The sequence below is a fragment of the Mustela nivalis genome (assembly GCF_964662115.1).
Source record: "Mustela nivalis genome assembly, chromosome: 2".
NCBI classification, from domain to species: domain Eukaryota; kingdom Metazoa; phylum Chordata; class Mammalia; order Carnivora; family Mustelidae; genus Mustela; species Mustela nivalis.
The window spans coordinates 36,945,316-36,964,847 of NC_139021.1; the positions used below are offsets into that span (position 1 = coordinate 36,945,316).

The 19,532-nt window shown below is 31.8% G+C and overlaps 1 protein-coding gene across 1 annotated transcript in view; it reads right to left on the minus strand.

The window, feature by feature from the left end:
• The window catches only part of VPS13B (vacuolar protein sorting 13 homolog B), a 714,200-nt gene that overhangs the window by 568,939 nt on the left and 125,729 nt on the right, over positions 1-19,532 (minus strand). Inside the window, exon 16 of the mRNA XM_082719962.1 lies at positions 19,046-19,170. Coding sequence (XP_082576088.1) covers positions 19,046-19,170 — 125 coding nt within the window. The remainder of the gene's footprint in view (positions 1-19,045; positions 19,171-19,532) is intronic.

Genomic DNA, 19,532 nt, shown 5'->3' on the forward strand with positions numbered 1-19,532 from the left:
AACAAAAAGGACCCAATACACAAATTTATAACGTCACTGTTGTTCCTTTTGCATTCTTAACAATGCAACCATTTTGTAAATTGTTATTTTAGAAGCATTTAAAAATGAGTATTTATTTCTATATTAAGTTCTCAAAATTCCTGACCAAAATAAATGTATTAGTGATAGCAAGTAAAGAAAAAAAAAATTTGGAACACCAACAATATAAAATGTACAATTAAACTACTCTATCATTAGAGTTAAATACACTATAGAAAGTTCTATAGAATAGCAAGAGCCATGTTCTTATAACTACAGCAATAATCTTTTATAAGGCAAAATTAAAGTTGGGATTCTTTTTATAAGTGAGCCTTTACTATTTCATAACAAATTAAGCTACTGTATATGGTATTCTAACTTCCAAGCCATCATATGTTACATAAAATGGCTCCCAAATGGGTAACATGGACTTGAATAAAAAGTTAAACATATGCAAATTCAAAAAGATTAATTTATTCTACATTTAATAATACCCAAGGGTAGGGAGCAATCCTCTCCTTCAGATTCAATTTAACATCAAAGGAAATAATCCACTTTGTACAAAAGCCAGAATTCAATAATAAACAAATAAATTATATCATACACGTAGGACATGTTTTTGTGGTTTTATTTTCCAGCTGTAGCTGACCACAAATAAAAGTACATTTTATTATGCTTCTGCTTAGTACTCCAGTAGCATTTGAACTAAAATAAACTAAAAATAATTTGACCAAAGATGGCAGGTTATACAATATATCTGTTGGTATCAATGAAGAGAGGTTTCATTCCTTTTTGTTTTGGTCAATTTTGAAATATTTCTAATAGGTTAACAAATATAAAAAAATAATAAATACCCATGTGTCCACTTCATCAGACCCAATTCATCTAACCATAACATCATACCACATTTGCTTCAGAAAGTTAACAGACCAATAGTTTTTACAACTTTATTTAGGCTATTTGGGAGGCTCTTTAAAATGTAGTGAATATGCACAATAAAATAAAATTTTCCTTGTGGTTTATGCCACTATATATTTATTTAATTTTTTTTAAAAAAGTTCGATCAAGTTCATATGAAAAATATCTAACAAATTCTGGAAATACCTAAAAAAAAAAAATCACTAAACCAACATTTTAACATGTAAGTTGGTAAAAATAAAATTATTTAACTATGCCTATTTCACATATCAGAGAAGTCCTAGTCTGAACATATGTTCACTTTACAGAATAGGTTTTAAAACTATCAATTCAAACATTACTCTCTAGGGAAAAATAAATCCTAATGTAACTAGTGGAATAAACAACTCATTAAAACCCAACTTGGACAAACTCCAGAATAAATTGAGGGAAACAGAAACAAGTAGGTCTTGATTGTGTAGTAGCAAAGATTGAAAATGAATATGCCCTAATTAACGAATACTTTAAAAGACTCTACTTGTATCATCTGCTGACAAATCATAATACAGAGCTGATGAAATTTCTGGACCAATCTGGCATTTCTTTAAAGAAAATTCTACCTTCAAAATTTTAAATAAAGAATGTGGAAATAGTTTTTACTATTTGATGCAAAGGAATTAAACAATTGCCATACATACACTTGAGGAACAGCCATCCATTCTCTTAAAATCAACACACCTCACAGCAATTGAAAGAATATCCTCAGCAACAGCTGGATCTAAAGATTTATATAGAGTCCCCAAATGCAGAGTTTGAACCTACAAATTGGTTCCAAAAATGTATTTTTGTTATTACTCATATCCTGTACAGTAAAATAAAATTAGATCACTTTTTCCAAAACAAAATGAGTACAAAACTTCACCAACTTAACTTCAAAATAAAGCAGTGTAAAAAGCTTAGAAATTTGTATTTAGTTCTATATACCTTATACAATACATCAGTACTCAATAAAAAGGGGAAAAAATGTTTTAAATTAAATAGTAGGTAAAATGAAAGGTTAAAGTTCCTCTTTCCTTCTAATTCCACTCCACCCTGATACATAACTACTTATTATAAGTTTAGCATACACAACTATAGACCTCTTTTGATTTTATGCATTCATATACACTTAAAATTTTAATGGATGTGTGTGCTTATGTATGTATGTTTCTGTGGGGGGAGTGTCTATAGTCTGCTTTTTTTAACTAAATTACATTCTCAGAGATTAAGTTCTTTCTACAGTAATACACACAGTTCCACAGTGATCTTATGCATACTTCATAATAGTTTGAATCCCGTTTCACATTCATCAGCACTGTGTAAGAATATCCCTTTCACAACATTCTTACCAGTACATTTTTTAACCACAATGATTGTAGCATTTGCAAATAACTATAAAATGCAAATTATATCTTGTTATATTTAGATTTGAAAAGTTCAGCATTTTTCAAATTTCTAAAATACTACTTCAATTTAAATATTAAATAAAAGAAAAAGAAAAAGTTAACACTAAGATAAAAATCAATTTCTGATTATTATAATATACAATGTCCAATACTGTACAATGAACTATGGACAGTAGCAAACAAAATACAAAAGGAACAAAATGTTGTCCCTTCATTTTCTCATCATCTCCTATACAAGTTATTCAATATAAACAATTCACCTACTTAAGTAAAAATGTCTACTCAAGAAAAAAGAGAAGGGAAGTGTGTTTATAGAATATACTTTATGTATGTAGTAACATTCAAACACAACCTTAAGAATTCTGAGTAGAAAAATCACTAAAACTTTAGTCAAGTTCAGTAATTAAAGTCACTTTTTTTTTCCTTTGACCAAGAGCACATTTTACACATATTATGTAAGTAAACAGGAGACAGACTTAGTTGTCAAAAACATAATCTAAAACCTCATCAATCAGACAACCAAAAAAAAAAAATAATAATAAAATCACTATAGAAATTACCAGCTGTATGTCAGTAAGTTTTTATTTTTGTCTACAACAGAGTCAAGGTTTTAAAGAGAAATGTCCTCTATAGAAAAAGATGGTCCATATGGAGATTAAGTAAAAAGAAAGGAAAGCTGTTAAATAATCACACGAACCAGTGTAAAATCACTTCCATGAAAAGTGCAGTGAAAAACAGAACAGATACCCAATGAAGGAATATATTAGGGGGATGTAACCTAGTCAGAGAAAAGTGTCAGTTTCCAATACCTATAGGGTAAGTAAAAGTCATTTAGGCTATTGACTAGTAAAACAATATGGTAAAAGACCTGGTGAAAAAAGAAACTGAAGAAGGTAAAGGTGGAAGGGGCTAAAGAGGACATTCAGATCACAGATAACTAAGCAAGGGCTAGATCACTGAGGGTATTGCAGAATGTTTTAAAGATTTTAATCTTCACTGTAAAAGCTGTGAGAAGCAAAGTATTTTAGGCTGGAGAAGTACATAATTAGAATTATCTTTCAAAAACAAGTCAATCAAAGAAACCTGGCTGCAGATATAAAAGTTAGCTGGTGATTAAGACCCATGAAAAGATACTCAACATCACTCATCATCAGGGAAATATGGATCAAAAGTATAATGAGGTATCACCTCACACTTGCCAGAATGGTTAAAGTTAACAACACAGGAAACAACAGACGTTGACAAAGATGCAGAGAAAGGGGAACCCTCTTGTACCGTTGGTGGGATACAAACTGGTGCAGGCAATATGGAAAACAGTACGGAGGGTCCTCAAAAAGTTAAAAAGAGAACAACCCCACAACCCATCAATTGCACTACTAGGTATTTACCCAAAGGATACAAAAATACTGTTTCAAAGGGGCACATGCACCCCGATGTTTATAGCAGCAGTATCAACAAGACCCAAACTATGGAAAGTGCCCAAATGTCCATCAACTGAGGAATGAATAAAGAAGATGTGGTATGCATACACAATGCAATATTACTCAGCCATCAACAAGAATGGAATCTTGCCATTTGCAATGAAGTCAATTTAGCTAAACAATATTATGCTAAGTGAAATATATCAGTCAGATAAAGACAAATACCACATGATTTCACTCATATGTAGAATTTAAGAGAAAAAAAACAGATGAACATAGGGGAAAGAAAAAATAAGAGAGAGGGAGACAAACCATAAAAGAGGCTCTCAGCCATAGAGAACAAACTGAGGGTAGCTAGAGGGGAGGTGGGCAGGGGAATGGGCTACATGGGGGATGGGTGATAAGGGGGACACTTGTGATGAGCACTGCATATTGTACATAAGTGATGAATCACTAAATTCTACTACTGAAACCAATATTACCCCATATATTAACTGACTAGAACTTTTTTTTAGAACTTGAAACCTTAAAAAAGAAAAGAAAAGAAAAGAAAAGAACACCTCTCTAAATACTTAGGTAATCAAGAAAGAAAAAGCAAAGACTGCATCTTATTCATAATGGGACTCCAAGGCCTACAACACAAGTTTTCACATGATAGGTGCCAAAATATTATTTTTAAAACAAATAAATGAGTCATTAATCAGATGAAAAAAGCTAAGTATTAACAGATTCATCTAGGAAACTGGCAATATTTTTTAAAGTTATAAATCATAATAAAGAATACAAAGTTATTATTGAAAACTTGCTAATAGCTACTAACATGCTATTGACGGTTCCATCACAAACTAATTAAAAGATGTCTAGAATCGGTGACTTATCTTTCTAGATCCACCATATCACCTTCCCTTATTCTTCATTTCCACATCTTTAAAATAAAAAACAGATGACTTCTCCATTGTGAGGTTCAAATAAATCCCTGTATGTAGTGGAATTAGTGAAGTACAAATGCTATACAAGAGCATTATGATGCTATTCTTAGAGATTATCTTCTGCCACTAAGTATGCACTATACGATCTTTCGGGTTTGGGGATCTCCAATGATTATTTGTTCTTAAATTTCAAATTAATGTATTAAAAAGAGATTAAATCAAACACAGTTAAGAAATTTAGAGACACTGATTAAAAAAAACCTTACACTAAACTGAGTGATTTCTAACCAAAACATTTCCCTTTTAATATACTAATAACTTAGAATTCTTTTGAATATACTCTTAAGTTTCAGTTCCCAAAAATAATGAAACACAGACGTATTTCAAAGATACTGTCACTAGAATAAAATGCTGTCACAAGATAATATTCTCCTGCTGTTGTACATAGACAAAACCAAATACTGGGGAATAGCTAGCATAATTCTTCTCATAGAAAAAGATGTACGTCTTACAATAATATTCTCCAATATCCCAAAAATCAAATTTAAAGTCAATAATCTAAGAATGAATTATAAATGTTCATTTGGATACCTCTAAGTTTAAAACTTTTAACAAGAGACAAATTGTGTTTGCCTATACAACTTCACACCCAACTGATCATAAAATTGCATGTGGAAAATATCAAGTTTTCCGACAGGAAAATCAAAGAAAACCTTCTGTTCTCATTGGACCAACACTCTCTGGTTGTTAACATGTGTTGCATGCTCTTCATGCATTCACTTAAAAAAATTTCAAAGGGAAAACTGATATAAAGACAGATGTTATTTACCTATAGTGGTGTTTTTCATGTCTTTTTAACCTCCCCCCCACACACACACATACACTCAAGAACTATAAAAGCAGGTATTTTTTGACAGGTCATTTACTTAAACACATTACAAAATCAGAACCAAAACATGACAAAAAATAAAAATTGGGAGGAGTTAATATAAAAATTGTTCTTTCAAGGGAATTTTTAAATAACAATAATACATTAATATTCTAAATAAGTAAATCTACTTTATTAGCAAAATATAAAATCATTAGTAATGACAGGCTTTATAATTTCATAATTGAAAACTGTAGCTAAAATATTTCCAAGAGTTGAAATTAACCAAACTAAATCCCAAAACAGTATAAGCAGAGACTTAAAAGTTAGTACTAAGAAAGAGACAAACAGGACATCTGATGAAAACATGCTCAGAACCAATCATGTTATTTTATTAGATTTAAGATTCTGGACTATTCCTCATATAAAGATTACTTAAGAGGCATTTTTTAAATTTTTAAGTAAGTTATTTAAAATCACTCAAGACAAATTTACAGAAAAATCAATGACATATTTGGGGGAAAACATTCCTAATTAAAGTCTAGATTCACTTCTATTTCTCAACTCCCCAAAAGAACCATAAATATAATATATATGGATTTATACAATGAAACTACTCTTTCTGATGTGAACAAACTGGTAATTCATGCAAATGCAATTTAGGTCAAATTTTCATTTTGATACAAATACAAGGCTGTAAATTAATCACATTAAAATACACAGGACAATAGTAAAATAAGTTTTTTAAAAGTTTAAATCTTGTTAAAGAATTAGACTATGCTTGTTGTCACTTAAAATAGAGTCCTATAATATCTCCCATGTTAAAATTACATCTTTTTCTATTTTTTTCTTTAAGATTTTATTTATCTGAGAGAAAGAGAGCATACATGAGCAAGGAGGAGGGGTTGGGTAAGGAGCAAAGGGAGAAGCAGACTTGGCTGTTGAGCAGGGAGCCCCTCACTGGGATTGATCCCAGGACCTGGGATCATGACTTGAGCTGAAGGCAGATGCTTAACTGACTGAGCCACCCAGGTGCCCCTCCCTTTTTCTATTTTCATGTTCTCTTTAAACTATGCTTTTTTAAAACCTAAGTGAAAGACACTCAATGAAATGAAAATATGTGAATGTGTAAAAACTTATTTGTAGTAAGTCCGAACTACCAGTGTGTTCATATCAGGAAGAGTAGTTTCATTGTATAAATCCATACATATTATATTTATGGCTCTTTGGGGGAATTAAGAAATAGAGAATAGAAGTGAGTCTAGACTTCATTAATTATGAATGTTTTCATTTATGAATGTCTGAAATCTATGTAGAAAATCTTTTATTATGCAACTGAAAATGCTATGAGCCTCATTCTTCGGCAGCTGTGTGCTAGAGAAATCCCAGAAGCCCTAGTGAAATCAGTTGTCTGATGGGTTTGGGTGAAGAATGGAACAACAAAGCAAGGAACAGTGGGGTTTCCCAGCTAACAAGCTAATCAGTCATCCCCTAAATCAAAACAGGCATCACTCCTTAATATGAGCCAACAGTCCTCCCCAAAAATTTGATTCACTCTAGGGAGAGAGAAAGGGACTGACTGCAAAGAGACAAGAAAAGAACTTTGGTGGCTACCTGACTATACGTATCTGTATGCATAAAATTGCTAAACTTTGCTATATTTAAATTATACTCTGGTTTTAAAATGAGAACTAAGTTAATGAAAACAGGGGTATAATTCATATAATAATCCATTATAGAGAACTTTATAAACCAATCTCTACACGACTCTAAAGTACTATGAAAGTTTGCTATAGTCATACAGTATTTTCAGGTATAGCCAAACCTCTAAATGTTTTCCAATTTTTTTCCTTACTCACAGGGATTCTACAAATATAAGAATATTTTGAGAAATAAGTATGAAAAATTAAGTTTTCACCTTCAAATATTATTCCTCCCCAAAAAAGTTAAGAACATGATGAGACTAAACAACTGATATCTAGGGTATCTAGAGCCTGGGTGGCTCAGTCAGTTAAGTATCTGCATTCAGCTCAGGTCATAATCCGAGGGCCCTGGGATCAAGTCCCATATCTGGCTCCCTGCTCAGTGGGGAGCCTGCTTCCCCCTCTCCATTTGCCCCCTCCCCTGCTCATCCTTTCTCTCTCTAAGAAATAAGTAAAATCTTTAAAACAAAACAAAACGGTTTGAAATGGCTAATGACAGAAAAGTACATTCTCAGAAAATCCCAAGTCACAGTTACATCAGCAACAATAACACAGTTTGAAAACCCCTTAATCAACTCTGGAATTTAAACATCTCTGAGTATGGATAATTATTTGCAAGACTCTGAGAGTCTTGCATACTCTTGAGAGTATGGATAATTATATGCAAGACTGAATACATTTTACTCAGTTAAGGAAAGCCACAGACAGATGTAGAAAATAAAAAACAAGTTAGCTACTAATACATGCTATGTCAAAGATAACCTCAAAAACATTATCTAAGTGAAAGAAGACAGACACAAGATACCACATATTGCATGATTCCATTCATATGCCATAAAAGATACTTTATGAAGAAAGTGGTTACCTGGGGCCAGAGATGAGAATAATTATAAACAGGCTTGAGAAATCTCACTGGGAGGGTGAAAACGTTCTAAAACTGATTTACAGTAACAATTACATAACTCAGTTAAGGTGCTAGAAATCACTGAATTACATACCTGAAATGGGTGAATTTTATGCTATATAAAGTACTCAATAGGCCACCTAGGTGGCTTAGTGGGTTAAAGCCTCTGCCTTCGGCTCAGGTCATGATCTCGGGGTCTTGGGATCAAGCTCTCTGCTCAGCAGGGAGCCTGCTTCCTCCTCTCTCTCTGCCTGCCTCTCTGCCTACTTGTGATCTCTGTTTAATAAATAAACAAATCTTTTTTTTTTTTAAAGTACTCAATAAAGCTGTTTATTAAAAAACTGTAAGTTAGCAAAGCTATTCCTATGGAAAGATGCCTTAGGATAAAAACGTAATGCCAACTTGCCACATACTCCTCATCAATGGTAGCAGGGCCTGCTAATTTTGGGTCTTGACTCAGATCTAAAAGTGAATGCCAATTTTACTATTTACTGTATGTATAAGGATTAATAAGACAAAGATATATATAAAATGAATAAAATAGTATCTCCGTCATGTTGTTATGAAGATTAAATGAGATAATGCATAGAAAACTCTTAGTACTATTCCTGACACATCTATGCTATTATTATAAATTTGGTATTAAAACTTCCCCATCAATTTCTCACCTACTACTTGCTTACATAGGTTGAAAAAACAATTCTGTTCATGAGCTCTTAATATATAAATTATATGCAAGTTAGATATAACTATTTCTCAGTGAATATAAAAATTATAAAAATTATCAGAATGAGATTTGATTACAAAGTTATGATACATTTTGAGTGCTCCTCCCAAAATTAATCTCAATAATTTATAATCAAAGAGAAGCTATCTTCTCATGACTATACATATTAAAAACTTTACAATAAAAAACTTTTAATTACAAATAGTTTACATACTTCTGAGTTTTATTCACACTGCACATTATAATGGATAGTAAGAGTATAATGCAAGTATACAAATTTAAAATATACATATTTATAAACAGACTTCAAAGGCTCTAATATATGTTAACATCCATAAATACTGGAGATTGTAATATATGTGAAGATAAGTACTGAAAAAAAAATCAAGTTTATGGAAAAGCTGAAGTCCAGAATTACCAAGTACACTCTACAAAATCATTAAATAACTGTAGAATGTTGCAAAAAGCTGGAAAATAAAACAATGATAAATTTAATGAATTCATTTCTCTATAAAACTTGTATTTCACCTATTACTAGTTGCTTCATCACTAAGTGGTTTTCAGTTCAAATTGGAATCACTAACAAAATTAAATAAGAAAACATAGACTAAAAATATTATGCAATCAAAAACTATGTATATGCTTGAAACTAATATAATGCTCTATGTTAACTACACTGGAATTAAGTTTTTTTAAAAAAGCTATGTAAAAATCTCCTTTCAAGGCTGAAGACAACAAAAGGGACAATTTTATACAATTAGATTTAAAAGACAATCTACTCTGTCTCTTTCTTTAATCAATTTTCCCCCATTTTAAAATTCCCTTAACTAACCCCATAAGGGCAGATATCTTGCTAATTTTTTTCTTCTCGAGGGCCATGCAGAGTGTCTGGCACATAGTGGGCATTGATCTCCTATCTGTGAAACATGCCTGAATGAATGAGCAAAGAACATTATCAAGTGTGAAAAAAGGCAGAAAAACAGTGGGGAAACTCACTAGAGTTTACAAAACAAAAAACTGAAACTGACTCGGGAACACTGTTTACAAAATTGAAGAAAATATGCACTCTATTATGATCATCCTTCCCTGTTTTAATGATCCAGATAAGGATACAAAATAAGCATTAATGATGAAAAAATTAGTAGAGGACAAAAACAGAAAGTATGAGAAAAACAAAGAAAGGTTCTAAGAAATATGCAAGGAAATGCTTAATAATGCAAAGATAGTTATGTTAACAAGACCATGCAAGCATTTCCCAAGTCATACAACAGAGTATCCCAGAAGATAGAAGACGAAGTTGTATCATGCACAGAGCCACCCGGCATGTGGTCCACATTATTGTATGCCTGACCTGAGGTTACAGCTCAAATAAAACTATTACACCTTAGTAGAGAGTACTAATAAGACCCAGTCACTTGCTTTCAGAAGTTTGATGGAAACGGAGCTAATCTGCTACAAAGGGAGTTATTCCAATACAAAAGCAGAGGGGTGGGGGCACAGGGAACTATTTCAACAAGCTATCCAAATCGAGAAAGCTGGTATGAGAACAGTTTGTACTATGTACTTCCCAAATCAAATCTGCTATATGATATAATGGAGAAATTTATCGGGACAGTGTATTTTCATTGTGATTATACTTACCCATCTCTAAATGTGTAGAAATTCAAGTCTGGATGTGAAATAGATACAAGAATTGAGCCAAAGACAAATGAAGGTTGCTGTATTTCTCATTCTCAACTGCCCTAAGCTTCTTTAAAAGATCCATATATTCTTAAGAACTATAGAGCCATTATATAGAAATACAATTTCAGAAGTCATTCACACATTTTGATGAGTTTGAATCTCATTTTGATGAATGAATCAAACCCTGGTTCATCTGCATTTAAAGCAGAAACCTGCATCAGCAGTGTATGTCCCTTTCAAGAGAGTCTGACAGAGCTAAAAAGCAAACAATGCTGGACTGATATAAATCTCAGTCTACTCTGAAATGCCTAACTATGTGACCATACACAGAACAGTGTTTTATCTGCTGGGATTTGTTAAAATATATTCTTTCACCAGACAGTTAAAATTAATGTTAACATCTATCATTAGAGAAATAATCTCATAATCAGAACATTAAGTGCTTTGGCTGAATTAATTTACCACTTAGTAAAACCTCAAAGAGCTATATTTCAGTATTCTCTTAGTTTTCAAACAGATTAACAGTGAGCACTGGGCCTGTGATAGTATCTTTTTAGTGAATAATGCTCACAAAAATTTTGGACTCCCTTAATATCTTAATATAACCACTTAAAAAAAAAACTCCTGTTTTCCAATTAACAAGCACTACTGCTAATAAAAAGGTGATAAGCCAGTATGCATATGAATTTGGAAATAGAACATACGTACATATATATACACACACATGCAACACATATATATACACATATACACATATATGTCAGTCCAGATGATGGGAACCATGAGGTGTTTACAGATTCATTTTAAAATGGTGATGAAAATCCCAATCTTCCTACTGGTTCTGAAACCTACATCCTCCTAAAGCCTATCCTAAATAAAATAACCAGATGAAAACTCATTTGATTTAATCTTATCTCTTCATTCACTTTAATTTTCATTCTATTCAGTATTCAGTATTATTAAACTTGTCTATAACATATAGACTGTCAAGCACTGTATTTAAGTTTTTAAGAAATTAACAGGCGCGCCTGGATGGCTCAGTAGGTTAAAGCCTCTGCCTTTGGCTCAGGTCATGATCCCAGGGTCCTGGGATCAAGCCCCACATCAGGCTCTCTGCTCAGCAGGGAACCTGCTTCCTCCTCTCTCTCTGCCTGCCTCTCTGCCTACTTGTGATCTCTGTCAAATAAATAAAAATCTTTAAAAAAAAAAAAAAAGAAAGAAAGAAATTAACAGTTAAATATCTTTAAAACATTTTTTTAAGAGAAGACAATCAAGAAAAGAGAGCTCTTTACTGTAAAAACGTATAAAATCAATCTGCAGAGAAACAATCTACGTTAGCCATCTCTATAAATGTTAAGAGCAAAAACTACTGTGAAGATAGAATTCTTTGGGTTGTTTAAAGTTTAACAAATTTATCTTTCCCCTCCTCCCCAAAGTACAGCTATTCCAAATATGTACTTGATCACTTTTTACTTGCTCAAGTTATACCAATTTTTAAGAAAAACCGTGTCAAATGTAAATAATAACTTTTTAAAACAAGAAGCCAAAGATTTATAAAAGATGTAAATTAAGCTTCTGGCTTGGGAGATAAATTAAGATAGAATCTTAACATTAAAAAGCAATGTTTCCAGATAGAATTGAAAAAAAAAAACTTGCAAATCATATATTTAATAAAAATTTAGTACACAGAATTCATAAGGAACACAACTCAACAAAACCAATCCAATTTAAATATGAGAAAAGAACTTGAATATATATTCCCCAAAGAAGATATACAAATGATCAATAAGCAACTGAAAAGATGCTTAACATCACTAATTGTTAGAGAAATGTAAATCAAAACTATCAAGAAATACCATTTCAAATTCTTTAGGATGACTTTATCAAAAAACCTAAAATAGAAAGTGTTGATAAAGATAGTGAGAAATTGGAACTGTTGTGCATTGTTAGTAGGAATGTATAATGGTACAGCAATGGTGGAAAACAGAGTGGCAGTTTCCCATAAAATTAAACACAGAATTACCATATGATTCAGCAATTCCACCTCTAGGTATACACCCAAAAGAACTGAAAACAGGTACTCAAACAAATATTTGTATACTCATGTTCAAAGCACCATTATCAATAGCTAAAAGGTGGAAACAAGCCAAATGCCACTGATAGTTAAATGAATAAACAAAACATATACATACAATGGAATTTTTCAATCTTAAAATGGAATCAATTTAGAAGGAAAGAAAAGAAGGGAGAGAGAGAGGGAAGGAGGGGAGGGAAACAAGGAGTAAGTGAGGGAGGGAAGAAAAAAATCTATCATATGCTACAGCATGGATGAATCCTAAAAACTTGTGCTAAGTGAAATAAGTCAGACACAAAAGGACAAGTATTGAATGATTTAACATACATGAGGTACCCAAAATAGTCAAATTCATACAAAGTAGAACAGTAGTTATCCGAGGCTCAAAGAAAGGAGTACTGGAAGTTACTGTTTATTGGATATAAAATATAAAATTTACAGAGATCAACAGGGGTGACAGTAGCACAGCAATCTGAAGATACTTAATGAACTATACACTTAATAGTTAAAATGGTAAATCTCATGTTTTGCATCTTTTACCATGAAAAAATTAATAGTAGTAATAATTTTTAAGCAGTGTGATAGAGTTGAAGGAGCCTAGACCAATAAAATGAGGATTTTTAAAAAAAAGATGATCAAACTGGGGCATTGATATTAACTGTGTGCTCTTAGGTTAGGTAATTTGAACTCTCTGGGACTCAGTTTTTTCATCTTTGAAATGAAAAGATTTTAAGAGATGATTAAAGTGTTTCTTTCAGTTCAAAACATTCCATGAGAGCACATTCCAGATGTAAGAACCAAGGCTATCAGGCTGCTGCCACTCAAGTGGAGATAAGAGAATTAGCATCCCAGTTAAGTCTTACTAGTTTTAAGACAGTCAGTTAAAGAAAATGTTGATCACAAAAGCAGACAGATGAAAATAATCTATGCTCTGGAAAAAAGGAAATTAAAAAGCTCTATCTCCAGGGGCATTAAAAACACTCAAATCTGTTCTCAAATTGTGGTATTATAAAGGACAAGGCAGTTGAGCAAACCTCCTTTTGAGCCTGTGGGGTGGGTTACTTATTCTCTACATTTGCTGATAAATAAATACTGGTGTTTTTTTAGACTTGAAGGGCCTAGCTTCCAATATAGTTATTCTAGTGTTATTCAGAGCTAGCACAGGAAAATGGCTGTTTCAGTTTCCATTTCAGGGAGACAAAAGGATCAGTATCTGCTCACTTCTCCTTTAGACACCATGTCAATTACAATGAGCCCACTACCACCACCAAATCCTGTATTTCCTAATTAACACTGAACTCAAAGATGGATTCCACAGAAACATCTTCCTCAAACAAATGAACTGCTCAATAACTTCCTTAATCAAAACCAACCCATCTGTTACTGTGCTAAATAAGGAATGGGTACTTATAGGGATCCCTCAATCTTGTAAATAAATGTATTTTCCGACATTCCTATGGCTATAAAATGACTCATGACATATATAAGCAATAATTAGGAAAGAGAAGAAACATGAAAGCAGATGTTTTAACTCAGTAAAATTAAGAACTATAGAGCTGCCCAATAAGGAATCTAGTTACCTCACAAAGGAGCTGAGACCCTCTGAATAAAATGTTCAACCCATGATAGACAGCTATAAATCAAAGCTATGTCATAGACTCAGAAACTTAGGATAATACCTAAGATTCCACATGACCCTATTAACTATAATTATGTGAGATCATCAAAATAGTATCTATATACTGTTACCTATATACTAGGAGATACTAGGAGAGTTCAGCTTTATTAGCTGCACTATCTCAAATACCCTCACAATACATGGAAATCCACTTTTACTACAAGGCAAAAAGCACACTGAGCCTTTGAAGATGGTTAACAAAAGATAATGTACCTCTTCAGTCCTTCAGGTAAAAAAGGGATCAAAGACTTTAGAATCAGATAAGCTTCCATGAGAATCCTTCCCCAGCCACTATGTGACTTTGGACAATTTATGTAACCTCCCTGAATTTTAGTTTTATAAAAGAATATCAGCTCACAGGATTGTTATGAAAACTTTGTTAAACTAAACACCTAATGCTTCATTAAAAAGGATTTTCTTTCAAATCCTACATATTCTTTAATAACCTGCTTATAACTTGCTGTCTTCATGTTCTCCAGGACTTTCTAAGCCAAAGTAATTATTCTCTGAACTTCCCAAGTACGTTGTAAGTATTGTCTCTCTATAAACGAGATCACATTTTTGAACCCTCAATTACAGGAGTCCGTGAATTTAAGACTATAGTATAATTGTAGAATTACAAGCCTGACGAAGAGGAAATTTGGTTAATGAGTTTTTGATTACCTGGTTTAATTTTTAAGTGTTCGTATTAAACTCAGACATCCTTAATCATATAAAAGTCCTATGCCCAAAAGTAGCCTTTCAAATTCCTCTCCCATGACATCCGTTCACAGATTCAATAGAGCAACCCTGACTTTGGTGAGACAGTATTATCCCCACAGGAAGCCTCCACACCCCAAAACCAACCTCCTCAATACCCAATTCAACCAATAAAACCCAATTCAACCAATAAAACCCAATTCTACTGCCATTTCTATGAAGCCAACCATGACATCCCAGGGCAATTTCCTACTTTCTTTAAACTAACAGGGCATTTTTCTTAAGCCTCAATCTTGCCATTTAAAGACATCTGTTTTCTTATGTGTCTAGTGTCCTCTCCCACTAGAATGTAAGTTGTCATGCTCAGGGGAATCTCTTACCCTCACTGCAGTCTAGTATATTCTTTTCCCAATCCCAACATGTAGCACAATGTCTATCAAAATATAGAGAATCAAAAAATATTTATGAATGACATCTAATGTCCTCTAATATAATTGAAGCTGCTTAAGGAAAAGGGAAAATGGCACAGGAATAAAAAATAAATACATACTTTATGTACTTATTTTTCAATTAAAATTGCAGATCAAGGGGCCCCTGGTTGGCTGAGTCAGTTCTAAGTGTCTGCCTTCAGTGTAAGTCATAATTCCTGGGTCCTGGGATGGAGCCCCACATCAGGCTCTCTGCTGAGCAGGGAGCCTGCTTCTCCCTCTCCCTGCTTGTGAATGCACTCTCTCTCTCTCTCAAGTAAATAAATAAAATCTTTAAAAAATAAATAAATAAAAACAAAATAAAATTGCAAATTAAGAATGTGCAAATGATCGATGTTCATGTAATACAATACTGTATAGTGACAAAAGCAAACAATCTAGAAACTACGTTCTACCATATGAATGAATCTCACAAACACATTGAGCGACAGAAGCCAAAAAGGAGACTATGGGCAATTCTATTTAAGTCCAAGAACACACAAAACTAATCTATGTTAGAAGAAATCAGGATAATGGTTAAACTTGCCAGAGGGTAAGTAAGAGAGGCTTATGAGATGATGTTATTCTGTTTCTTAATCTTTCTGGTAGTTACTAAAGGTCCAATTCACTTATGAAATACCATAATATATGCACTTTTCTACAAAATAATATTTCAACTAAAATTTTAGAAATAGAGTAGACATATTTATTATAGTTTCTCTGTTCTGGGAAAAAAAAAAAGTTAACTCCAAGAATGTATCTAGAAAACTAAAAGCATTACAACTGTAGAAATTTTTTAAAAACAGTCTACAGGACACCAAGGTTTATTCCTACTAGTCATAACAAAGTTATACTTTATTACCATTTAACCAACACTTTATTGCCCACTTTTAAACATCCCCTTACTAAAAAAGGAAGAAAATTAAAATTTGAATTAATTGCTCAAGATCTCTCATTAAATATTATTGTCACTGTGTCTTTCCCATTATACCTTACATATTTTAGTCCTGTTCTAGGGACTAAAAGATTAAGCTAACCTGATGTAAAGCAATGAAGACAAAAGTGTTTTGAAATGCTTATATTTTTATGTTTGGAAAGTGTGTAATACAGAAAGATAAAATATGACCAAAATATTTTGAAAAAAAAAAAATCCCAAGAAACTGGAGTTTAGTATTAGCTTCTTCATTAAGGCTAAAATATATTAACATGAACATGCAAATGGGAGAAAATAATTTATTTTCAATGTTACTTAAGCCACATTTTTAAAAAATTTATTAACAAACTAATTAAAACAAATGTTAGTTTGAAGTTTCATATAAAATTAGTATCAATTTTGACATTTTTAAACAAGAAGTATTAACTATTTTTTTGTTTTACATAAAATCTAGATTTCCATCACTAACTAAAACATACCAACTAAAATTTTTTTCAATGTGATATATGTGTTTCAAAAGCTATGACCTACAGTAAACATACTCTTCTCATCATTGAAAAAATATACAGATATAGATATAAATAGCATCATACATGTCCTTTAAGAAACTGGAATGTGATTTTTAAAAATCCAGATGAAACAGCTTCATATTTGAGAAAGGTAAATACCTTATTGGGAACAGAATGGACATCTAATGACACAACCAGAGTGGCTAACTAAAATAATTTTCACTCACTACATGAGTTAAATAAAATTCTAGTTCTCATATGATTTTGATTTAACTCAGGGACTACATGATGTATTTTATCTGGTATCTTACTCATTTCATTTAACTAAGACACTTCTCAATTTAATGAGTTTTATATGTATTACTTTCAATTTAGAGTTGCTAAGAACAAATTATAGTTTATAGTCATTAAGGAAAATAATGTAAAGAAACTATTTCAAAGCAATATACTCATATAAAGCATAGAAAAGTATCATTCAAATAATATAGAAGTGGTCTTAAATACAAAAAAGCAAGTCACATCCAAATACAAGCATTGTGTGATGTCATGCTTTTAGTATTTAAATGGAATATTTTCTTTTATATGTCAGCAAACTTATTTTATGTCCCATTTGACAATATTTAAAGTAAGCCCTATACATCTTTAAACTAACCCTTACCTATTTGAATAGTCAGATTTTTTAATATAAAGGCTATTAATTCATTTTGAAAATTCTGGCTTCTTATTTTCTAAAAAAAAAACAAGTATTTTCTATAGTAAATTGCACTATAGTAAATTTCTAAAAATCTCAGTGTTGTGAAAGATAAATAAATCAGCACATAACTGAGATAACAGTGCTCACATTTATTAAAGTTGATATTGACATACCACTGGGACATATCTGCTGGTATTTCCTAGTAGATCAGAATATAAAATTTGGCTCAAATGCAACATGCTATGTATAGACAAATAAAATGTTAAAAAGTGAATGTCTATAAAACATAATAAATAACATGTGTGGAATAAGAATGACTAAGGATAAAATTAAACTTATCAAGAGAAATAACAATGATCCTTTAATAATGGTTTCATTTTATACAAGAACTAATTTCAAGACTTAATAAACTGCAACTTCTATATTTCTTAATTTTCTGGACCAATAGGCAACATTTTTTGAAGATGTGAGCATTTAATATACAAATTTCATTTTAAAAGTTATATATTATTAAAGAAATATATTTTTAACAAATGAAGTACTTTAAAGAATATTTTCTATAACTTCTGTTGCTTTTTATAAATAATAGAAAATACATCCTATTTAAAAAAAAAGCTTACTAATCAGGTGGGGAAAGCAAAGATATATTCTAAATAGTAAAAGTAACCTAATTTAAAAATATAGAAATATTTCACAAGAATTTAATTTCATGTGTTTAAACCTTATTTTAATCTTCAACAGTTTTGTTTTTAATATATTAAAAGTTTGTTCTCAACTAAAAAAAAAAAAAAAAGAAAAAAAAAAACAAGGGATGGTGAGTGTTGGCTTTCTTTCTATAACCTCTTTCAATTTAAGGAAATAGGACCTCCAAATAAAGTAATCAAAAACCAAATGAAAATAAGGCCTAAAATCAGTTTCTTTCAAAACGCAGCTACTACAGACATATCAAACACTCTAAATCTATGTTATGGGTATGCTTTTCTTAGTGGCTAGGAATACACATGAAATTGTTATTTAAGTGATAAATACTTGGGCCTTGGTATTAATTTGCAACTTTTTAATATCTTTGTAGCCTCTCTCAAAAAGGAAAATATAAGGTATTTGCCTTTGCAGTTCCTAGCACAGTGTGAAGCAGCAAGAGTTTACTATAGTTACAACATGGATTAACAGTATCCCATCAACACTTAACACTACCACAAAAGATACTATGATCTAGTACACTTCAGACATTAAAAAGAGACTTTTAGTGTCTCAGTAAAAGACAGTATAACTTCAGATATTTTTCTAAGGTTTTGTATAAAACTAACACACTTGCATAAGACAGACACAACTGGGTTTTCCCCCTTTCATAATAAAAGAAAATTACCATAAACCACATTTTAACATAATACTTACCAGCACGTGGGTAGTTTCAGAAGTTTACCATAAAGAGCAGTGCTGAAAGAAGGAATAATCGGTACAGGTAAGCAGTAAGATCCCCTACAATCCAAAGACGTCAATCCTGCCTGGAAACCAAATATCTGAAACAAAAAGAAAAGATCCAAATGTTCACAGAGACAAAGTTTTAATAAGCACAGGATGAAATACGTCAGTTTCAATTTGCTCTACAACAGCTGCACACTAAATATGTTCCAATGTCTTTTTCCACTTCCCAAACATCAACATTTTCTTTTATTCAATTTAACACTGACTAAATCCAAATTAAGAGATTAAAATATATAGTATTTCTTTCACATCCCTGGAAGATCACTGTTTCTTACTAACTCTGTTTCACATTTTATTTCTAAACATAATTCTCATGTAGTGTTTGTCTGCTACAATGCACATGTTGCTATTAATATAAACTGCCTGCATTGTGCACATTATAAAAATTAACTTTAAT